The sequence below is a fragment of the Haliotis cracherodii genome, unplaced genomic scaffold, assembly GCF_022045235.1.
Source record: "Haliotis cracherodii isolate W230 unplaced genomic scaffold, xgHalCrac1.p SCAF_3, whole genome shotgun sequence".
Lineage (NCBI taxonomy): Eukaryota > Metazoa > Mollusca > Gastropoda > Lepetellida > Haliotidae > Haliotis > Haliotis cracherodii.
Window position 1 is genome coordinate 64,476,950 of NW_027266286.1, and position 20,264 is coordinate 64,497,213.

Below are 20,264 nucleotides of genomic sequence, written 5' to 3' on the forward strand. Positions count from 1 at the left end.
TATGCTATTAAAAAGGGGCAAGTTTTGCGATGATGATTCTCATATTTATTAACTCTGTTCTCGGCAGGAAAGGCATGATGTTGCTTCCAACAACAATATGATCTTATTTATAGTCACTCAAAACAGCAACATTGTATCTGTATATGGAAGGTGAAACAGCAAGGTGATGTTGCTTCATCGCCAAGGACGTCAGCTAGAGTGAATGAGTGAGTATGGTTTTACGCCACTTTTTCCAGCAATATCATGGCGAAGGCAACAACAAATTTACTATGTGAGGAATCAAACCCGGGTCTTCGGCTTGACGAGCGAACGTTTTAACCACTAGGCTACCCCACCGCCCCAATTCAGCAATACTTGTTCAGGCATTTTCTTACCTTTTGACGTGTTATTGGTCACAATAGCAAAAATAAACGTAATAAATAAACGTGTATTGTTTATTGTAATTTAGAATGGTACCCGGGCCTCATTGGTGACTCAGCCGTCCCTAAATGCGTATAGGACAAACGACACTGCTCGTCCAAGAGGTCAGCTAGCGCACACGGTTCACGAATACGTCCACAAATACCTTCGAGATTTATACAAATATCGTCAATCTCAATTGCACGACTTATTAGCGTGGCCTATCAAATTAAATGTCAAGGCCGTCAGCCATTAATCACCGCCAACGCCATCTGGCCGCTGTCAGGTCAAGTCAGTAGTCACTTCATAGGTAGTCTTGTCCTTTTAAAACACCTGTCAAGTACGTCCTGGATATATACCCTGTTTGCCAAAACAATATATGTAAGTAACACACCCTTATACTCCTTGCCGCAGTGTCAACGCCCATGTCTTCCCCGTCTAACGCCATTCCCATCTAACGGCTCTAAAGTATTATAGCTGAAACATGTCAACTTGGCATTTACACAGCACAGTTATAGCTTTCGGCCATGTCAGGTAAGATTAACGCGCTCTCCCAAAGCAAATTCACTAATTTCTTCTACCGTAAATAATTGCTCACTGGCAATAGAATCGGCACAGCCGGGTGTTTGTTTGGTTTTTAAGATACCGTGCGCAGAGTGGCTGCCATAAGACTTTCTCTCGAGTCAAGCCGGGAAGTCGTCTGCTCAAGTGGAATAAATCTCCGTGAGGAGCAGACGACAGGTTGAACACTCACTCCGGAGGTGTGAACGAGGCTTTGGCAGTGGGGACGTTCCGTCTGTTGGGATATATTATAGATCAATGTCTACAGTAGGCACGTGACCTATTGGCTTTCCCGCCACGTGATTAAAGAGCAGACGGCTGTGAAACCAGCATGACGTGATCGGATGAAGGGAGTCCATGTGTCATTATCTTACACCAAATTCACACTTGAAGTCCCTGGACACACACTTGATTATCGTCCGCTCCGGCCTTTCTACTGATCAAGTATATAAGTAAGTATTACCATTTCAAACGCCCTTCTATGATAAGCTGGATTTATATGTATACGTTTCTGCAGAGGAGATCTTCTTATAAATATTTGAATCTCTTTCTTATATTCCTACTTTTATTCAATATTTTATAAATAATATTTTATTATCTAGTTAAGAGTATGTATGTAATTGTTATTCAAATTAGACTGTGTTAAACCTACCTAAACTATTGCATGGAATTATGAGCACGCTTCGTTGTGAAATTCTGCTTGTTGACTATTTCTCTTGGGTATGTCGCTAGTTCACAGAACTATAAGAATGTATCAATGATCTTCATTCTGGAAATATATTAATCGTAACTGGCATTGTATCATCGTAAACAGGGATTCCCTACATTCCACAAAGATCCCCAATTTGTCCCAGTGAACATGTGTGCCATACATAACCATCAATAGCATGGATATTATTTAATATATTCATTGTAGTCTGTCAAGAACATAATATAGTGTTCATTCTATTGGGAGGCATATTGTTTGTACGGTGGGTCGGTGGCGTGTCAATTAAAAAACAAAAATAATGTTTCGAAGTTTAACATGATTTTCCAATATATTAGCACAAAAACACGATTTGAATACATGCAAGGACTAAAAAACAAACAATGATATTGCATTTTTTAATTTAAAGTCAGTTTTTAAAAATTGTTTGTTTTTGTAACATTAATTTCACGAAAGACATAATTCTCCGAGAATACCCATGACATGCTGCAAGTACGCAACACGACGTATTAACAATTAACATTGATTACAGCCTTGTCAGTAAAAGGTCGTCCACTCGATATACTGAAAGTAGTTTGTTATTTTGTATTGTGCTCTCACAATATGCTCTACAACATGCCATCGATCTCCCCGCAACCCCGCATGTCCCTGTACCGATCCCCCCCGCTTGCTATTGACGGCGATGTCAACAGGGTATTGACGGGGCAGGGGTAGTCGTCAAGTACCCGGGTTAGACAATTCACAGAGTCGAGAGGGTGGAAGTGGCCGACCCTCTTGTAATACATTCCATTTGTCCCTATGCGGCGCCACCACTAGACCTATAGTATACTTATCTTATACAAACACAGAATGTACATATATCAACGCTAGTGCTTCGTAGCGCAATGCATTCGTTGTCTCAGATTTAACCGATCTGGATTATAGCATTTGCCGCCGTATGCATGTACATGGACTGGAATAGAGTGTATGTAGACAAAGCGAGCCTGGGTATTGTGGCTATCGTCGAGGACTAGCGCGACACGGAATAAGAATAAAGTGACCTACAAATGACAATATGCGCAAAAAAAACCACTAAAGAAATTTGGAAAGATTTGGAACGTGACTGTGATCGTTTGGAATGTGATCCAGACCATGAACCGTACGTACAATGAGTTTTTACCTACATGACTACTCATAACCCAGGGGTGTAAACATAAGATTGCCAAAGAGTTTGAACTGTCGTCATGTTTGACATCACATATGACGTCAGAGGTGTTAGCTTGACTGTGACGCTATACGTTGTAGCAGGACCACGAGCAGGGACGCATACAACCCCATATACTGGGCCTATACCCGGATTGTGTTCTGCGCTAGGGCACATACTACGCATATACCTGATCCCTGTACTATAACACATATACTAGGCATACACGTGATCGCTCCTCTGTACAAAAAACTATACATTCATATACCTGAGCCCAACCCTGTACAAAACACATATACTTTCATATATTTGATCGCTACCCTGTACAAAACACATATACTTTCATATACCATATTGCTACCCTGTACAAAACACATATACATTCACATATATGATTGCTACCCTGTACAAACACATATACTATCATATACCTGATCGCTACCCTCTACAAAACACATATACTTTCATAAACTTCATCGTGACCCTGTACAAAACGCATTTATACTGTCATAAACCTGATCGCTACCCTGTACGAAACACATATACATTCATATATATGATCGCTACCCTGTACAAAACACACATACTATCATATACCTGATCGCTACCCTGTATAAAACACACATACATTCATATACCTGATCGCTACCCTGTATAAAACACATATACTATCATATACCTAATCGCTAACCTGTAAAAAAAACTATACTATCATATACCTAATCGCTACCCTGTACAAAACACATATACTATCCTATACTTGATCGCTACCCTTTACAAAACACATATAATGGCATACACCTAATCGCTACCCTCCACTGCAGCAATGCACCTGACCTGGGTCTGCTTGCGGCTGTGTCTCTCACACAGTTATCAATTCTGCATTATTGAACGTATTTACACACCTCTCAAATCAAAACAAATTGGCCTCAATTATGACCGTGATTGTATTACCTGGGCAGAGGTCGCCTACAGACACAGTAAATCTCTTGAAGGTAACTTGAGCAACACACGTGCTGGTATTACGCTTTTAAGCATTCCTCAACTAATTACAGACCACTATCGCAGTGGAAGCATCGCTTCTACTTACACCTTTTTTCAGAACATCTTATACTCCGGACCATAAGAGATCACCCAGCAATATCACGGCGGGGGACACCAGAAATTGGCTTCACACATTGCACCCATGTCGGGAATCGAACCCGGGTCTTCGGAATGACGAGCGAACGCTTTAACCACAAGGCTACCCGACCGCCCCAGATCCCTCATATGTTCAATGTATTTCTATTCATTACCAAACATATACATATAGTTTTATATGTATCATTGTTCTGAAAGTAACGTAATAAGAATAACAAAAATAATAGTAATGTATTAGACAATTATTATTACAATCTTCATATACCAATTGCTGCAGTTCACACTAACGCTGTCTTTCTTATATCACAACAAATGGGTATGCATTCCTTAAACGTGAGGCCCATGACCATCCGGGTTAGAATAGGTCTTCAACAACCCATGCTTGCCGTAAGATGCGACTAACGGGATCGGGTGGTCAGGGTCGCTGACATGGTTGATTCATGTCATCATATCCCAACTGCTTGGATCGATGCTCATGATGTCAATCACTGGATTGACTGGTCCAAACTCGATTATTTACAGACCAGTCATGTTGGAATATTGCTGAGTGCGGCGTTAAATAACAAACAAACAAACAAACAAACAAACCTTAAATTTGTTTAACATCATACGAGAGGTAACTGACCGGCAAGACAGGAACCCTTTTCTTCTCAAACCATCTGAATGATTTGAGAATTGAGCAAAACCTTTAGAAATTAATTCCAAAGTTATCAAAAATAGCGGTTTGAACATAAGACTAAATGTTAGTCTTAGTTTCATCGTACACTGGTCCTTTCCGCCCCTACCGCTTTAATTCCTGCACCAACTCTCGAAACAGTCAATATTGGCATATATTCACTCCTGGGAATTCTTCACGAATGACTATTTATTTTCCCCTCAGGTGAAATAATAGACTTAAGTACAACGTATGGTCTGACCGTGTCCAGACTATCAACCACTAGTTTGCAAAACATGTCAGATAACTTCAAGACAGTCATGACCTCACTTACTTATTCACTCACTCACTCACTCGCCCACCCTCCAACTCACTCACTCACTCGCCCACCCTCCAACTCACTCACTCACTCACTCACTCGCCCACCCCCCAACTCACTCACTCACTCGCCCACCCTCCAACTCACTCACTCACTCACTCGCCCACCCTCCAACTCACTCACTCACTCGCCCACCCTCCAACTCACTCACTCATCCACCCACATACTCACTCACTCCGTCGACCAACCTCTTTGGTGTCAAAATCGAGTACAGATGTTGTTCAGCTCTACCCAGCTCTACCCACTTCTACCTAGCTTTACCCAGCTCTACCTAGCTTTACCCACTTCTACCCACCTCTATCTAGCTTTACCCAGCTCTACCCAGCTCTACCTAGCTTTACCCAGCTCTACCCAGCTCTACCTAGCTTTACCCAGCTCTACCCAGCTCTACCCACTTCTACCCAGCTCTATCCAGCTCTCCAGCATTCACTGATTACCAACGGAACATCAGCTCCCCGTGTTGCGTGACATGTTATCGTGATTGTCATTATTTATGCACTCGTCCACACAAATAACACAACAAATTGGGGAGCAATCTTCGATACTGTCACAATGACGGCTTGACATGCAACGGAGTGATCGAAGCAACGAGTGCGTTGATCTCGTTCTACAAGTATGGCGGCATATTCGTTGTCATATCTGGTATTAAAACTAAAAGGTTATCTGTAAGTCACGTACTTGTGTCAGATCTGCCTAGGCGTGACAGCTGCATACAGTTCGGGCCGACCTTTCAGTCGTCGTGACCCACACAACGTACACGACGAGTGCAGTTATATGTTTGTTTGTTTGTTGTTTAACGCCGCATTCCATCTATATGACGGCGGTCTGTAAATAATCGAGTCTGGACCGCACAATTCAGTGACTGACATCATGAGCATCGATTTACACAATTTGGATACGATGACATGCATCAACCAAGTCATCGAGGGTGACCAGCCGATCCCGTTAGTGGCCTCTTACGACAAGCATAGTCGGTTTTTACGGCAAGCATGGGTTGCTGGAGACCTACTCCCCCTAGAGCTTCACGGGTGTATGTACTCGGGTTACAAGGACGACATTGTTTTCTGTTTGATAATCAATTTCGTTCAATTATTCTATTGATCAATCTCTTGCAATTATATACTCAGATACTGACAGTACAAAACTGTCTCTTTCATATTATGAAATTTTGTGTTATTGATCTGTGATTGTCTTGTAAGATTATATGATAATGGCACACGGTATTGATTCGAGTGAGTGAGTTGGGTTTAACGCCGCTTTTAACAGTATTCCAGTTATATCGCGGCGTGTCAGCTTAATGTTGGAGGAAAGCCCAAAGTGATGCAGGTCTCAGACGTTTATCACTTCGGTGAAACCCACGAGCACAGGTATGGTGCTGACAAACCTAGAAACATAATCGGGGCGAACCGAGATTCGAACCCACAACCATAGGTTTCTGGCGTACCCAAGGGACGCAACTCTGCACAGCGAATCGCGGCGCCTTATACGACTGGGCCACCCGTGCCCCCTTATTTATTCGAATCTGAAGTACCAGTTTGTATATTACAGTAACAGCTTTAATTAGATTAAATCGCAAAACTGCATTAATGCAATGTATTTTTTTTAATTGTTGTTTATTAACGCCAAGGATCCTTGGTTGATGCATGTCATCGTAATCCAACTGTGTGGATCGATGCTCATGATAATAATCACTGTATTGTCTGGTCGAGGCTCGATTACTTACAGACCGCCGCCATATAGCTGGGATATAGCTGAATGCGGAGTTAAACAACAAACAAACACATACTGGGCATAACCAGAGTGTTAAAGGCGAAAACCACCTATTTCACGATCATGGGGCGTGAAAAGGAATACAAGTAAAGGCGTTATTCAGAGCTCGTAACAGCTCATTAAAGCAAGTTTGTGTGGGGTAGGTGACCCCCAGTGCTGACAATACAACAGCCAGGGCAGTGTAGCCTTGTGTGGACATTAGATACGAACACACTGTCTTGTATAGCCTGTATAACTAGGTGAATATACACCTATATCAACCATACATATTGACTATACATAGAAAAGATTGATAAAGGCTTTAACGTATCGGCTCCTTACACCAGCTTTTCTGGGCCTACACTGGGCCACTAATCCGTTGTATGTACACGTTTAAGTCTCATGAAACCCTCGATGCATCATATGTCGGTGAGTATTTGGAACTAGAATCAAGTAGTATCCGTATCACCGGAGATCTTCTTGTGTGATGTTTATGTATGTCCTACTTTAGTCGTCAGTGGCCTTGGCGAAGTCTTTTGTAATCTGGGTATTGGATAAGAAGGTGTTGCGTCCCGTGTGGCAGTGGACAGGTGTTAATTAGTGTCGTGTATGACCTCCTACCTGTGGCGCTTGTGAAACAGTGGAGAGAGAACAGCGGAAAGGTAAGTATTCTTTCCAAGTTGGGGATAGAAACCGTGATTGATTTTAACATGATAGGTTCAGTTTTACAGAAATATTAGCTAATGCTGGTGCTTCAATAACAAATTAGTGTAGTGTATGACCTCCTACCTGTGGCGCTTGTGAAACAGTGAAGAGAGAACAGCGGAAAGGTAAGTATTCTTTCCAAGTACGGGATAGAAACCGTGATTGATTTTAACATGATAGGTTCAGTTTAACAGAAATATTAGCTAATGCTGGTGCTTCAATAACAAATTAGTGTAGTGTATGACCTCCTACCTGTGGCGCTTGTGAAACAGTGGAGAGAGAACAGCGGAAAGGTAAGTATTCTATCAAAGTTGGGGATAGAAACCCTGATTGATTTTATCATGATAGGTTCAGATTTACAGAAATATTAGCTTATGTTGGTGCTTCAATAACAAAATGAAAACTTATGTAGTGGTGTTAATATTAGGATTATACAATTGTGTATCACGCATGTCTTGCGCCGATTTGATGAATTGAATTGTTTCATGTGTACATGCGGGTCAATTTGCTTGACACAATACCATTTTGTCTCTGCGCCCTATGTCCCACTCCTCCGCCAAAATAAATGGTGGCTTTCTCCCAATGATCGTCAAAACATACCACTACCATTATTACGCACGAGTACCAATTTGACTGATTTAAACCCATGCTCCCATCACTACAGCCCAGTGACCCTGTACGACGTGATCGCTAAAACACCATGCCCCCAATAATAGCAAACCCATGCCCCCGTACCACGTGATCGCTTTAACACCATGCCCCCAATAATATCAAACCCATGCCCCTATACCCCGTGATCTCTTAAACACAATGCCTCTAATAATACCACACACGTGCCCAGTACCACGTGATCGCTTTAACACCATGCCCCCAATAATATCAAACCCATGGCCCTATACCATGTGATCGCTTTAACACCATGCCTCTAATAATACCACACACGTGCCCAGTACCACGTGATCGCTTTAACACCATGCCCCCAATAATATCAAACCCATGCCCTTGTACCACGTGATCGCTTTAACACCATGCCTCTAATAATACCATACACGTGCCCTGTACCACGTGATCGCTTTAACACCATGCCCCCAATTATATCAAACCCATGCCCTTGTACCACGTGATCGCTTTAACACCATGCCCCCAATAATATCAAACCCATGCCCTTGTACCACGTGATTGCTTTAACACCATGCCCCCAATAATATCAAACCCATGCCCCTTTGCCATGTGATCGCTTTAACACCATGCCCCCAATAATATCAAACCCATGCCCCTGTACCACGTGATCGCTTAAACACCATGCCCCCAATAATATCAAACCCATGCCCTTGTACCACGTGATCGCTTTAACACCATGCCCCCAATAATATCAAATCCATGCCCCTGTACCACGTGATCGCTTAAACACCATGCCCACAATAATATCAAACCTATGCCCCTGTACCACGTGATCGCTTAAACACCATGCCCCCAATAATATCAAACCCATGCCCTTGTACCACGTGATCGCTTAAACACCATGCCCCCAATAATATCAAATCCATGCCCCCGTACCACGTGATCGTTTTAACACCATGCCCCCGATAATATCAAACCCATGCCCCCGTACCACGTGATCGTTTTAACACCATGCCCCCAATAATATCAAACCCATGCCCCTGTACCACGTGATCGCTTAAACACCATGCCCCCAATAATATCAAACCCATGCCCCACACCACGTGATCTCTTAAACACCATGCCTCTAATAATACCATACACGTGCCCAGTACCACGTGATCGCTTTAACACCATGCCCCCAATAATATCAAACCCATGCCCCTGTACCACGTGATCGCTTAAACACCATGCCCACAATAATATCAAACCTATGCCCCTGTACCACGTGATCGCTTAAACACCATGCCCCCAATAATATCAAACCCATGCCCTTGTACCACGTGATCGCTTAAACACCATGCCCCCAATAATATCAAATCCATGCCCCCGTACCACGTGAAGGTTTTAACACCATGCCCCCAATAATATCAAACCCATGCCCCCGTACCACGTGATCGTTTTAACACCATGCCCCCAATAATATCAAACCCATGCCCATGTACGACGTGATCGCTTTAACCCTACCACTGCCAACCCACTGACCCTGGCCAATCCCGTACCCTGCCATCACGTGATCACATTAACACCATGCCCCCCACCATTGCCAAGCCCCTACTCCCTACCGTCTTTTTACACAAGCCCTGGTCCCTACTCTCGTGCCTCCTTACGTCAGTACTCTGTGGTCCGATTAAAACGCTACCCATCATCATCGAACCACGCCCCAACCTAAACCACTACACTACACAACGCAATGTAGTCTAATGGATCTTAAAGCTCGATTCACTGCGCGGTAACAATCCTGCCAGCAAGCTACATAGTATCGACTCTCGATACAAAGAACAATCATTTTAGGCCGGCCGCTGTGAAATCGATTTAAAGGCGGGGTTTCTGGTTAGCGGAGTTCTGACAAACGAAAACAAATTAATCTCGCTAATTTCGAACCTTCCTCATTGTGTCTTCACGTTCTATCTGTTGATTACGGCAGCACTGAAACGTGTCGACATCAAATCTCAGCAACGTTGAACAGACAACTGTATATAAAGTGGGTGAGTGAGTGAATATGTTTTTACGCTGCTTTGAACAGCATTTCAGTTATACCATGGCGCGTCAGCATGAAGTCGGAGGACGGAGCTAGCGATGCCAGGTCTTCGACGAACATATAACTTGTCTGCATACATCAGGCTTGTGCCGACGCCCGGTGGTTATAAAGCTAATTAGTCCCATTAAAGGGGCAATTAGTTTCGCAGATACTCCGCAGTAGCTTCGTGGAATGTTTCAACAAATTCTGCGTAGTCCCCGCGTAGCTACGCAAAAGTTTTACAAACATTCTGCGTAGTCCCCGCGTAGCTACGCAAAAGTTTTAAAAACATTGTGGGTTGTCCCCGCGTAGCTACGCAAAAGTTTTACAAACATTCGGGGTTGTCCCTACGTAGCTACGCAAAAGTTTTACAAACATTCTGGGTAGTACCCGCGTAGCTACGCAAATGTTTTACAAACATTTTGGGTAGTCCCCGCGAGGCTACGCAAAAGATTTTGCGGAAATTTTGCGAATTAAAGTAAAAGACTTTTGCGTTGTAGTGTATGTAATCAGACGTTCTCTGGTGAAACCCACGAGCACCTTGTAGAAGTGATAGCAGGAATGATGCCATGGCGTAATAATGGTTTTCTAGCTTCCTGAACACTAAATCTGGCGCATTATAAATGAACAGATGTATATATATATATAAACACAATGTACGTAATCATTACCCAAACATCGATGAAAACTGGTTTTACTGCATCGTTTTTAACGTCACATATGTTTTAGCCATGTTCTGTAATTTAATGGCGGAATATTGACGAAGGGCATATAACCCTACTCAAATTTATGAAATAAATAATCTGATCGGATCTGTGCAGAGTTGCGTCCCTTGGACATGCCAGAAACCTATGATTGTGGGTTCGAATCCCGGTTCGCCCCGATTATGTTTCTAGGTTTATCAGCACCATACCTGTGCTCGTGGGTTTCACCGAAGTGGTAAACGTCTGAGACCTGCATCACTTCGGGCTTTCCTCCTACATTAAGCTGACACGCCGTGATATAACTGGAATACTGTTAAAAGCGGCGTTTAACCCAACTCACTCACTCACTCACCTGTTATACCCCTGACGGTATAGTGACAAACAGCTTGGAGGACAGGTGTGCACTGAGTGCTACAGGGAGGCGAGTTATGTTATTAGCATGACCCCTGTTGCAGCACCAGTTCAATGATAAAACTAACAAGGAAGGTATTCAGTACAAGACCACAATACCAGTACAACAGTACATTAAAAACAGTGGGAGTAACTCATTCAAAATTCTTTCGTCATCATTCGCGGATTAACAGTATCTTTTTAGTGTTAAATTAATCGTTTATGGACCATTACTGAGCATTTCTTTAAACAACTGGTGCTGTATAATGTGCAGAATTGACGTTGTATTATAAAGACAGTCATGTTTCAGTTCATTTGGTGCTTCCTACATTAACCCTCGACGAAGCGCTCTCTTACTTCACGATAGTACTCGCAACAGAAAAAATAATAGTACTTATAACCATTGATCGAACTAGAAGCCAGTCCAACAAAGCGATCCTAGTGCTACGGCCGTCACGGGTCTATACTTTAAAGTATATGACTTACGACTCACGTAGCACAAAGTTCGATTTGGTCAACAAGGCCAACATTCGCATGACGTCGATTAACCTACGTTTCATTTCCATATAAAGAGAACAATTGACACACTCTGCCCTCGCCGGTAGATTGCAGGCGCACATGTTTTAGATATATCAAAGACAATTAAAGCTATATATGGAATATCGTGATATAAACACATCCGTGATGATACATTTTTTCAGTTCACGTAGAGGGACTATTGGAGATCAATATATATATATATATATATATATTATTAGATTGTCACATCGTAAGCTGATTGCTGAAAATGTATGTCAGTTGACAAAAATTCAATATTGTGCTTTAATTTCGGCTTTGTTGACACACTAAAGACCTTGATCAGGTGAGTAATAACAGTTGTCTTATCGATGAGGATGCTCAACACTTACTGGCATAATGAACAAGATTTTAGTTCTCCAAGCCATCTGGTTGAGTCACGTGTTAAGAGCAAGCACATGGTTGAAATGTGTGTTAAAAGCATGAAACTTGGTTGAATGTGTGTCAAAAGCATGAAACTTGGTTGAATGTGTGTTAAAAGCATGAAACTTGGTTGAATGTGTGTCAAAAGCATGAAACTTGGTTGAATGTGTGTTAAAGTAAGAAGCTTGGTTGAATGTGTGTTAAAACATGAAACTTAGTTGAACGTGTGTCAAAAGCATGAAACTTGGTTGAATGTGTATCAAAAGCATGAAACTTGGTTGAATGTGTGTCAAAACATGAAACTTGGTTGAATGTGTGTTAAAGCATGAAGCTTGGTTGAATGTGTATCAAAAGCATGAAACTTGGTTGAATGTGTTTTAAAGCATGAAGCTTGGTTGAATGTGTGTCAAAAACATGACACTTGGATGAAAGTGTGTCAAAAGCATGAAACTTGATTGAATGTGTGTTAAAGCGTGAAACTTGGTTGAATGTGTGTCAAAAGCATGAAACATGTTTGAATGTGTGTCAAAAGCATGAAACTTCATTGAATGTGTGTCAAGCGCATGAAACTAGGTGGAATTATGTGTTAAATCATGAAATGTTGCATTTTGTTATTCGTGTACTTTGTTACATGTGACTAAGCATATTAGGAAACCAGATTAGAAACCTAGTGCAATAAAATATACAAAAAATCCCATTTCGTATTTTCGGGAAAAGAATCAGGATATCTTGCAATTAGGTACCTGCTTTCAGTGGCCAGGAGGCCAACTCAAATCTTCTTGTGCCAAAACACTATTTAGTTTATCTTGTTTTCACACAGAGTAAACATTAGAGACAGGACACTTCCAGGTATATATTGGAAAGGTTCCTGAATGATTCCGAATGTTTGGAGACACGGCTTGTCATGGTGTGGGTACCCGGAACTGATGAGAGTACCAGGTCCAGAATATGTTCTCAATAGATCCCGCTTTGGTTGTCGTTAAACCAATAACTGATCGTTATCTCCGCATGTCGAGGCACGTGATATGCGTGTTGTTGACGATGTTCATGATCACGTGCGTGTGCCAAGTCGTGTATACTAGTATACGTCAGCTCCCGTGACGAACATAGTAAGGGTAGGTTCCCACGGCTCTGTAATGTTATGCCTCAGCAAACAAGGACAATACTTTTCTACATAACTGAGTCCCGTCTGGGATTCGAACCCACACTGCCACTGACTTTGTGTGTTGGCGATTAGGTGCCTCACTCTGGCAGTGTGGCTTCGAATTCCGGACGGGACTCAACCAAAACAGTACGAGAATCTGTACTTTACTAAGAAAGTGGTATCCCAAATATAACAATTGTTACATGGAGCAGTTTGTGTGAGGGGAACGAATGGCAGTGGGAACTTTGTGAAATGACGAAAATGAACCATAATATTATGTATGGTAACAACAGTTGTTTTCCCATTACCAAAACAACCTTCTTCGTAGACATTTATAACGTATAGTATGTGTACAACTGTTCTTGTAAATTGGTGTGGGTAGCGTTAATTATATCATAGGCTGAAGTGTTCGAGTATGTTGCCAAGTTTACGATGAATCACGATATCTAATTAACTTTGCAAAAGTAATATAAAAACAGTGAGAACTAAACTGTTTATAAATTCATATATCTGAAATACTGCTTGAAAGGCAACGCTAAAATGTTAATCTGTAGTTTATGAACAATCTGATGTGACGCTGATTGATGCAATGCGTGGAACGATACGGGTACATATATACATGGCGAGAGGGGAATCGAGTTGAAAAGCTGTGGTATATCGCTGAATTGTTGGGGGTGTTCATTTACCAAAACAACCAAACAAACCAAATATATTTACCAATAGCACACGGGCGTGTATGAATGACTCAGCGGAGTGATGGCGCAGGCTCCACTGACATCAGCAACATGGAAGTCCTGGCTTCATCCATATGCTCCCTTGGTGTTTGTTCAGCTGAAAACACCAAGGGACATATGGCACAAATCAAATTGAGAATTGCATCGGTCTTATTGTCATCAGTTGTTATTGAGTCATTACGATACACAGAAACCAATACAATCTGATTGAACGTCGCTACTTGAAGTTTAATTGATTCTTGGGTTAAAAAAAGCATCCTTAGTCATGAAATACCGCCTTTTGAACAACTGAGGTACATCACTACTTTACTCCGAGTTACCCATCAGTCAATTGTAGCCCATTTCGAGGTTAACAATCACTTTAATATAGACTATTTCGTCGTTACTAATCAATGAAAAAAGACGATTTCGAATACACCTACCGCTACGTGATGACATATTACCTACTTTGTATTTTATTAATTTCAAGATATTATGTAGAGAAACTTCTTGTTCAAATTTGTATTTCGATCCGTTCAGAAACGAGACTACTGATTCAGCGACATCGTCTTTTATCACTGGATTGCCATTAATGAGTGCACCTACCCATTACCCTGTAGTCTGTAATAGCCACTAAATATGCCATACGGCAAAGTCACACATAAAGTCTGGCCTCAGTCAATACCGGTAATACCAAAGTTCACGTGTCTGCCAGAGCAGAGCACGTCTCGTGGTGACACGACGTCTGACGTCACAGAGGACGTAGTTAATGCTTTCAGCTTCCCTGCAGTCGATATACCTTGATGGTTAATCCCTACCCTCCAGCTCATGATCGATACAGATTAGTCAGAAGCTTTACCTACACTTCAGTGGGTCCGTCACTTTCATGTAGGCATTAACCTGTGAGCTACTTAACGGTCACATACATATTTACACTGGAATTGTCAGGCACTAAAGCGGACACACAATAGGTAAGTTAACCATCATCTCAGTGTCTGCAGTAGAAGATCTCAGCCGTTATTTACCGATACCTCGATGAGATACTATGGGTCTTTGACATTATGCCGATTTGTTCTCTACGTTTAATGTTTTATTGACGTTTTATTCATCTTTTTCTAATATCATCACCATCACCATCATCTTCATCTTCATCTTCATCTTCATCTTCATCATCATCTTCATCTTCATCATCATCATCATCATCATCACCACCACCACCACCATCATCATCATCATCATATTATTATTAGTAGTAGTATTAGTATTTATTAAATATAATTCGCAATATCCAAAACGTCGGTTTTGATATATTTCGCTAAATTTGTTAATTGCTTCATTGATGTTTTTGATTAAATGTCCCTTTGGAACTTCAGGATCAGAATAGTGCCCAGCTTCCCTTAACTGTCGCAATAGCCGTGTAGAAGGTATATCCCAGCTGACTGTGTGTCATCACACCCCGATGGCGTGAAAGCTTTGCTCGTGTTTTTAACCATTGGTTTGGCTAGAAGACTCTTTTTTTTTTACTGTTCGTGGTGATATAATTGGAATGTTACTACTGCGCCGTTCACCCACTTATAATTGATTAATGTCACTAAAATATACTTCCACAGCCAATCTAAAGTAAGATGTTTTCAACGTTCATCGAAAACGTATATTTTTCAGATGACGTTAACGTCGCCGCAGTCTTGAGATGAAGATTTGGTCAGGACCTCGTCAACAAAGACCCTAGGGGGAACACGGTGCTGCAGCGATGTCGCGCACTCAACGCACTACCAGAGACGCAGCGGATGCTCCTGGCGTCCCTCTTAAGCTACCACTGTTACAGGACATCACAGGCTCGAACCAAGTGATGCCACCATCTGCAGCAGACAATGCGAATGATCAAACTACAGCTCGTGTCAACATAGCGCGTCTCTCCCAGAACGAGGCTCTGTCGCTCCTGCACCAGTACAATAGTATAGTACTTGATGATGCCACGGGGCCGCAGACTCTGCCACAGATCAAAATTGCTATGAGAACGGGAGGGCCGAGGACAGTCCCCGTGAGGGAGAGGATAACAACAAAGAGTCTTGAAAGAGTTGACAGACCCGGAGCGATGTATTTCACCGAAGGTCTTAGCTCCATCAGTGAATTCAAGGAGCCTCCTCTGGCCATGCGCAGACGAGACATTTTAGGTGCCAATATGCCAGATACGGTACGAATAGCTCGGGAAAGGAGCCATGTTACAATAGGTGTGAACTGTTACCGGGCACGAAGGCAGAGACTTGGATCCAGGGCTCCGCGGAACATTGGGGTCAAAAGCATGGTCCTTGAGCCGGGATCAGTGACGGCTAGTCAGATCACGGCACCTCTTGCACTTCCCCAGAAAGTCGACATGGCTGACGCATGGGAGGAGAGGTCCGTGAGAAGCGAGAGCCGGATTGCCCGGATGTTAAAAAAGATTGAAGAGAGGTACGGTAAGGACGTGGTTGAGCACGCCCTTCCTTCTACCCCAAGTGTCCAGTCCGTGGACTTTTACACGTCATCAACAGCTGTTACGACGCCGGTGAGAACGCCGAGACGAACGCCCGTGAAGGAAAAAAAAAACACAAAAAAAAGTCTCAGTGTGGTGTCCCTTGGACAGTCTCTCTCGGACCTTCCCCGTAAACCCCGACCCTCTGTCAACATCCCCAAACAAAGCAAGGACATCAACTATAATCAAATAGAGCGATATAAACAGCATGTGACGGAGAAGAAGCCAAGTCGATTTGAAATGAGGTACAATGTGATTAAGGAACACAAGCCAGGCCTTCACTTCCCGTACGGGGCAGAAAAGAAGTCATTTTTCGGGCCGGTTAAACCGAAGGCAAATACCAGAAAGAAACGCCAGATTGTTGTGTCGCTTACAGATATGACTGGGACTCCGGACCAAGACGAGGGCGGGTCTGATGAAGACGCAAACAAACCTGAACCAAAGAAATCACAAAATGGAACATTCCATGTGGAGGGGGTGAAGGGTGTTGGGACAGGGCAAAGATTGTGGTCTCCATCTAGTGTCAGTACATCAGCATCAGTAGCTAACCCTCCTCCCAGTGTTGAGGTTGGACTGTATGACCTCGAGTTCCCACACATCAAAGACCCAGCAGCCATGTTTACACTGGACGAGGAAGAGGTCGGCGAGAGTTCTAGACTACAGGCCCCGGCAGGAGAACATCTCTCTGACGGAAATGCGTCTACGGTGTCTAGCTCCCTTCTCAGCGTTCCGCCTTTAGGTGAGGGGAACGAGCGTCGCCCTCAAGAGGAACTGATCTGGGGGGAACGTCCTCCAAGAAAAGATAACCCCGTGGCTGATGATGGTCCATCCACATCTAGGAAAGTTCAGCCGTCTCCGGAGGTCAAGGTCACAAACATTGAACTCTATCCGGGGTCAGGGGATCGACCTCGACCTACCATCAGTGTCAGTGTCAGTGACAGTGACGAGGTGGAGGCAGACATTCAGAGACAGAAAGAGTCGAATATTGAGCCGAGACTTCACAGTAAAGCGGTGGATCCAGGGACTCACGGTAAAGTGGGGACAAAGGAACACAAGTTAAGTGATGAGGATGATAAAGATACGAGAAGCGAATCCAGGGCTAAGGAGAAGACATCCGCTGCGTCTGTCCACAATCAAAGCATCACATTCATTTCTCCACTCGAGACACAGGCAAATGCCAAGAGGCAATAAAACTGATGTCGAGACGTACTCAAGCAGGGTCCCATTTCACGATGTTACGATCTTATATTGTAATCGTTATTACGGTGATAATGTTACTTTATGGGACGGACCCGTTTCCAGAGTATTTCACTACTATAGCAGTTTACAGGGCGTGTGCCCAGCAAAAACAATCTGCTAGTAGAGCATTGCATTGCATGAGCAATGAGTGACTGAATTAACATTGTTTATACCGCATCAACTATTAGCTGTGATAGGACAGTGTATAAAAGACACAAGGTTTATGTATTAAACAATTACATGTAAAACCAATAATACTGTATAATTTAAAATGTTGTGTTTGTCATTAGACAGTGTTCACTCTTTTAAAAACGAGGGGGCGGTCGGTTAGCCTAGTGGTTAAGCGTTGGCTCGTCACGCCGAAGACCCGGGTTCGATTCCCGACATGGGTACAATGTGTGAAGCCCATTTCTGGTGTCCTCCGCCGTGATATTGCTGGAATATTGCTAAAATATTGCTCATGCACTAAACATTTCATGGAAGCCGGTAGTTTTGTAGACCAAGCAGATATGCAAGCTACCCGGCCAATTTGCACATTGCGCATGGCAGTATTACGTTCCTACACACCCGTGAAGATGCTGAGTAGAATAGATCTTCAGCAACCCAAGAGACGTCTAACGGGATTGGATGGTCAGGCTCGCCGTCATATAGTTTAGCTGAGTGCGGCGTTACACAATAAACACACCAGGGCAGTCGGAAGACTCTGATATAAGCGTGAGTTTAAAGTTAATTTTTCACCCCACTTCAAACACACATGCAAAGGTCAATTCCAGGATAGAACAGAGACGAACGCCAGCCTTCGGCAAGAAACGAGTTCACATATAAAAGATTACGAGGATGTCAATCGATAAAATTATCCTAAGTAAATTAATATACATGCATATTTCATTTCCACTGGTAATCGATTAATACCTACCTATTTCCACTGGTAATCGAGTAATACCTACCTATTTCCACTGGTATTCGAGTAATACCTACCTATTTCCACTGCAAGTCTTTCAATACAGGCACTGGGGAAAGACGGTGTTCAACTTATGCTTTACCCATATTTGCTGAAAATATGTCAATACAACCAAGCTCGGACATGGACACCAATAGATCTTGGACCTGTCAAGTGAATGCCTGTGAACGCGGATCTATGCGGGATTCACGGCGTAATATGAGGGCATTTAGAGGTGGTGAGGTAATGCGAAATAAGGTTAAAGGTCGCGTTCAATATCATTCCACTAAAATGGCCACACCTGTGTGTGTGTGTGTGTGTGTGTGTGTGTGTGTGTGTGTGTGTGTGTGCCGTTGTACGAAGCGATCTTAGTGTTAAGGTGATGGTAACTCAATACCTCACCATAGACTTACGACAGTCGTAGCGCTGAGGTTGTTTTGTACAACGGTACCCTGGTGTTAAGCCCTTCATGCCGAGGGCCAGGCAGGGACACAAGTACCATATTTTAACATCTATTGGTATGGCGTGGCTAGGGTTCGAACCAAAAACCTTCCGCTCTCCGGAAGATGCCCTATCCACTAGACCATAGAGGCGGTCGACATTTTGAGAGGCAGAACAAAAGGATGGCAACCATTTTCGGCTATGTGGATAAGCAATTCCATCTGTTAACTGAAACACTTGGGTGTTCCATAGTCCTTAAACTGGTTGTGTTGGCAAATTGGTGATACACACATTGTCAGCACACTACATTACACAGCATGTGTCTGCCTTACACAAATTAAGCTGCATGTTCATGTGAGTTGAGATCACCACTTTCAATATTATTTCAGTCATGTGGCAGTGTGTCACTTTAATGCGGGACCCAAGTGACTCTTATTACCACTTGATGAAACAGCCATACAGGATACGGTGTTGATAGGCCAAGGATCATAATCGGGACAAAAATGGGATTTGAACCCAGGACTCACAGATCATTACATGGCTAACTAGAATAAACACATATTGCAGTAATCCACTCTCTATTACCTTAACAGTTCTGGTATGGTAAAAAAAGGCAGACATTTTGTAGAAATTTCCAATAATCTGATGCTGTTATCTTTAAAATGCTGGCTAGGGTTGTAACAATACACTTTGTTGCAATACATTTAAATAGTAAGGAACAAAGGAGAAAAATATAACATACTTAGCACAGTGTTAACATATCTCCTTAAAATATACTTGTATCAGATTGTATCAATACATGACCTCACAATACAATACTGGTATCATGGCAATGTATTGCAATGCAGGAACAATCAATGAATTGTCATGCCCTTTTGCTGATCTTATCATGTTAAGAGCTAAGGTTTAAGAGTCTGAGCAGAAAGGCCATGGTGGTTACCTCCTGTTTTAGCTGCTGGGAGTGATTGTATGTGTGGGCAGGATTTTACACTTCCAGTAATGTTACAGCAAAATCATGACTAATCTAACACATTGTACCATTTGTGACAAGAGAACAAACTAGCAGACTTACAAACCATCCAGCC

At 42.8% G+C, this 20,264-nt stretch overlaps 1 protein-coding gene across 3 annotated transcripts; it reads left to right on the forward strand.

Annotated features, from left to right (window-relative positions):
* Positions 1-1,335: 1,335 nt before the first annotated feature.
* On the forward strand, positions 1,336-18,046 carry LOC139474447 (uncharacterized). 3 transcript variants are annotated; one of them, XM_071257477.1, is made up of 2 exons: positions 1,336-1,412; positions 15,710-18,046. In XM_071257477.1, the coding sequence occupies exon 2, from the start codon at positions 15,798-15,800 to the stop codon at positions 17,748-17,750; it is 1,953 nt and encodes a 650-aa protein (XP_071113578.1). In that variant the 5' UTR covers positions 1,336-1,412; positions 15,710-15,797; the 3' UTR covers positions 17,751-18,046. The 3 variants fall into 3 exon arrangements, with proteins under 3 accessions (XP_071113578.1, XP_071113577.1, XP_071113576.1); XM_071257476.1 differs by lacking the exon at positions 1,336-1,412 and adding an exon at positions 7,157-7,201; XM_071257475.1 differs by lacking the exon at positions 1,336-1,412 and adding an exon at positions 7,704-7,770.
* Positions 18,047-20,264: the final 2,218 nt, after the last annotated feature.

Coding starts and splice junctions, on each gene's coding strand:
- LOC139474447 (XM_071257477.1), top strand. CDS start 15,798: ATGTCGCGCACTCAACGCACTACCAGAGACGCAGCGGATGCTCCTGGC.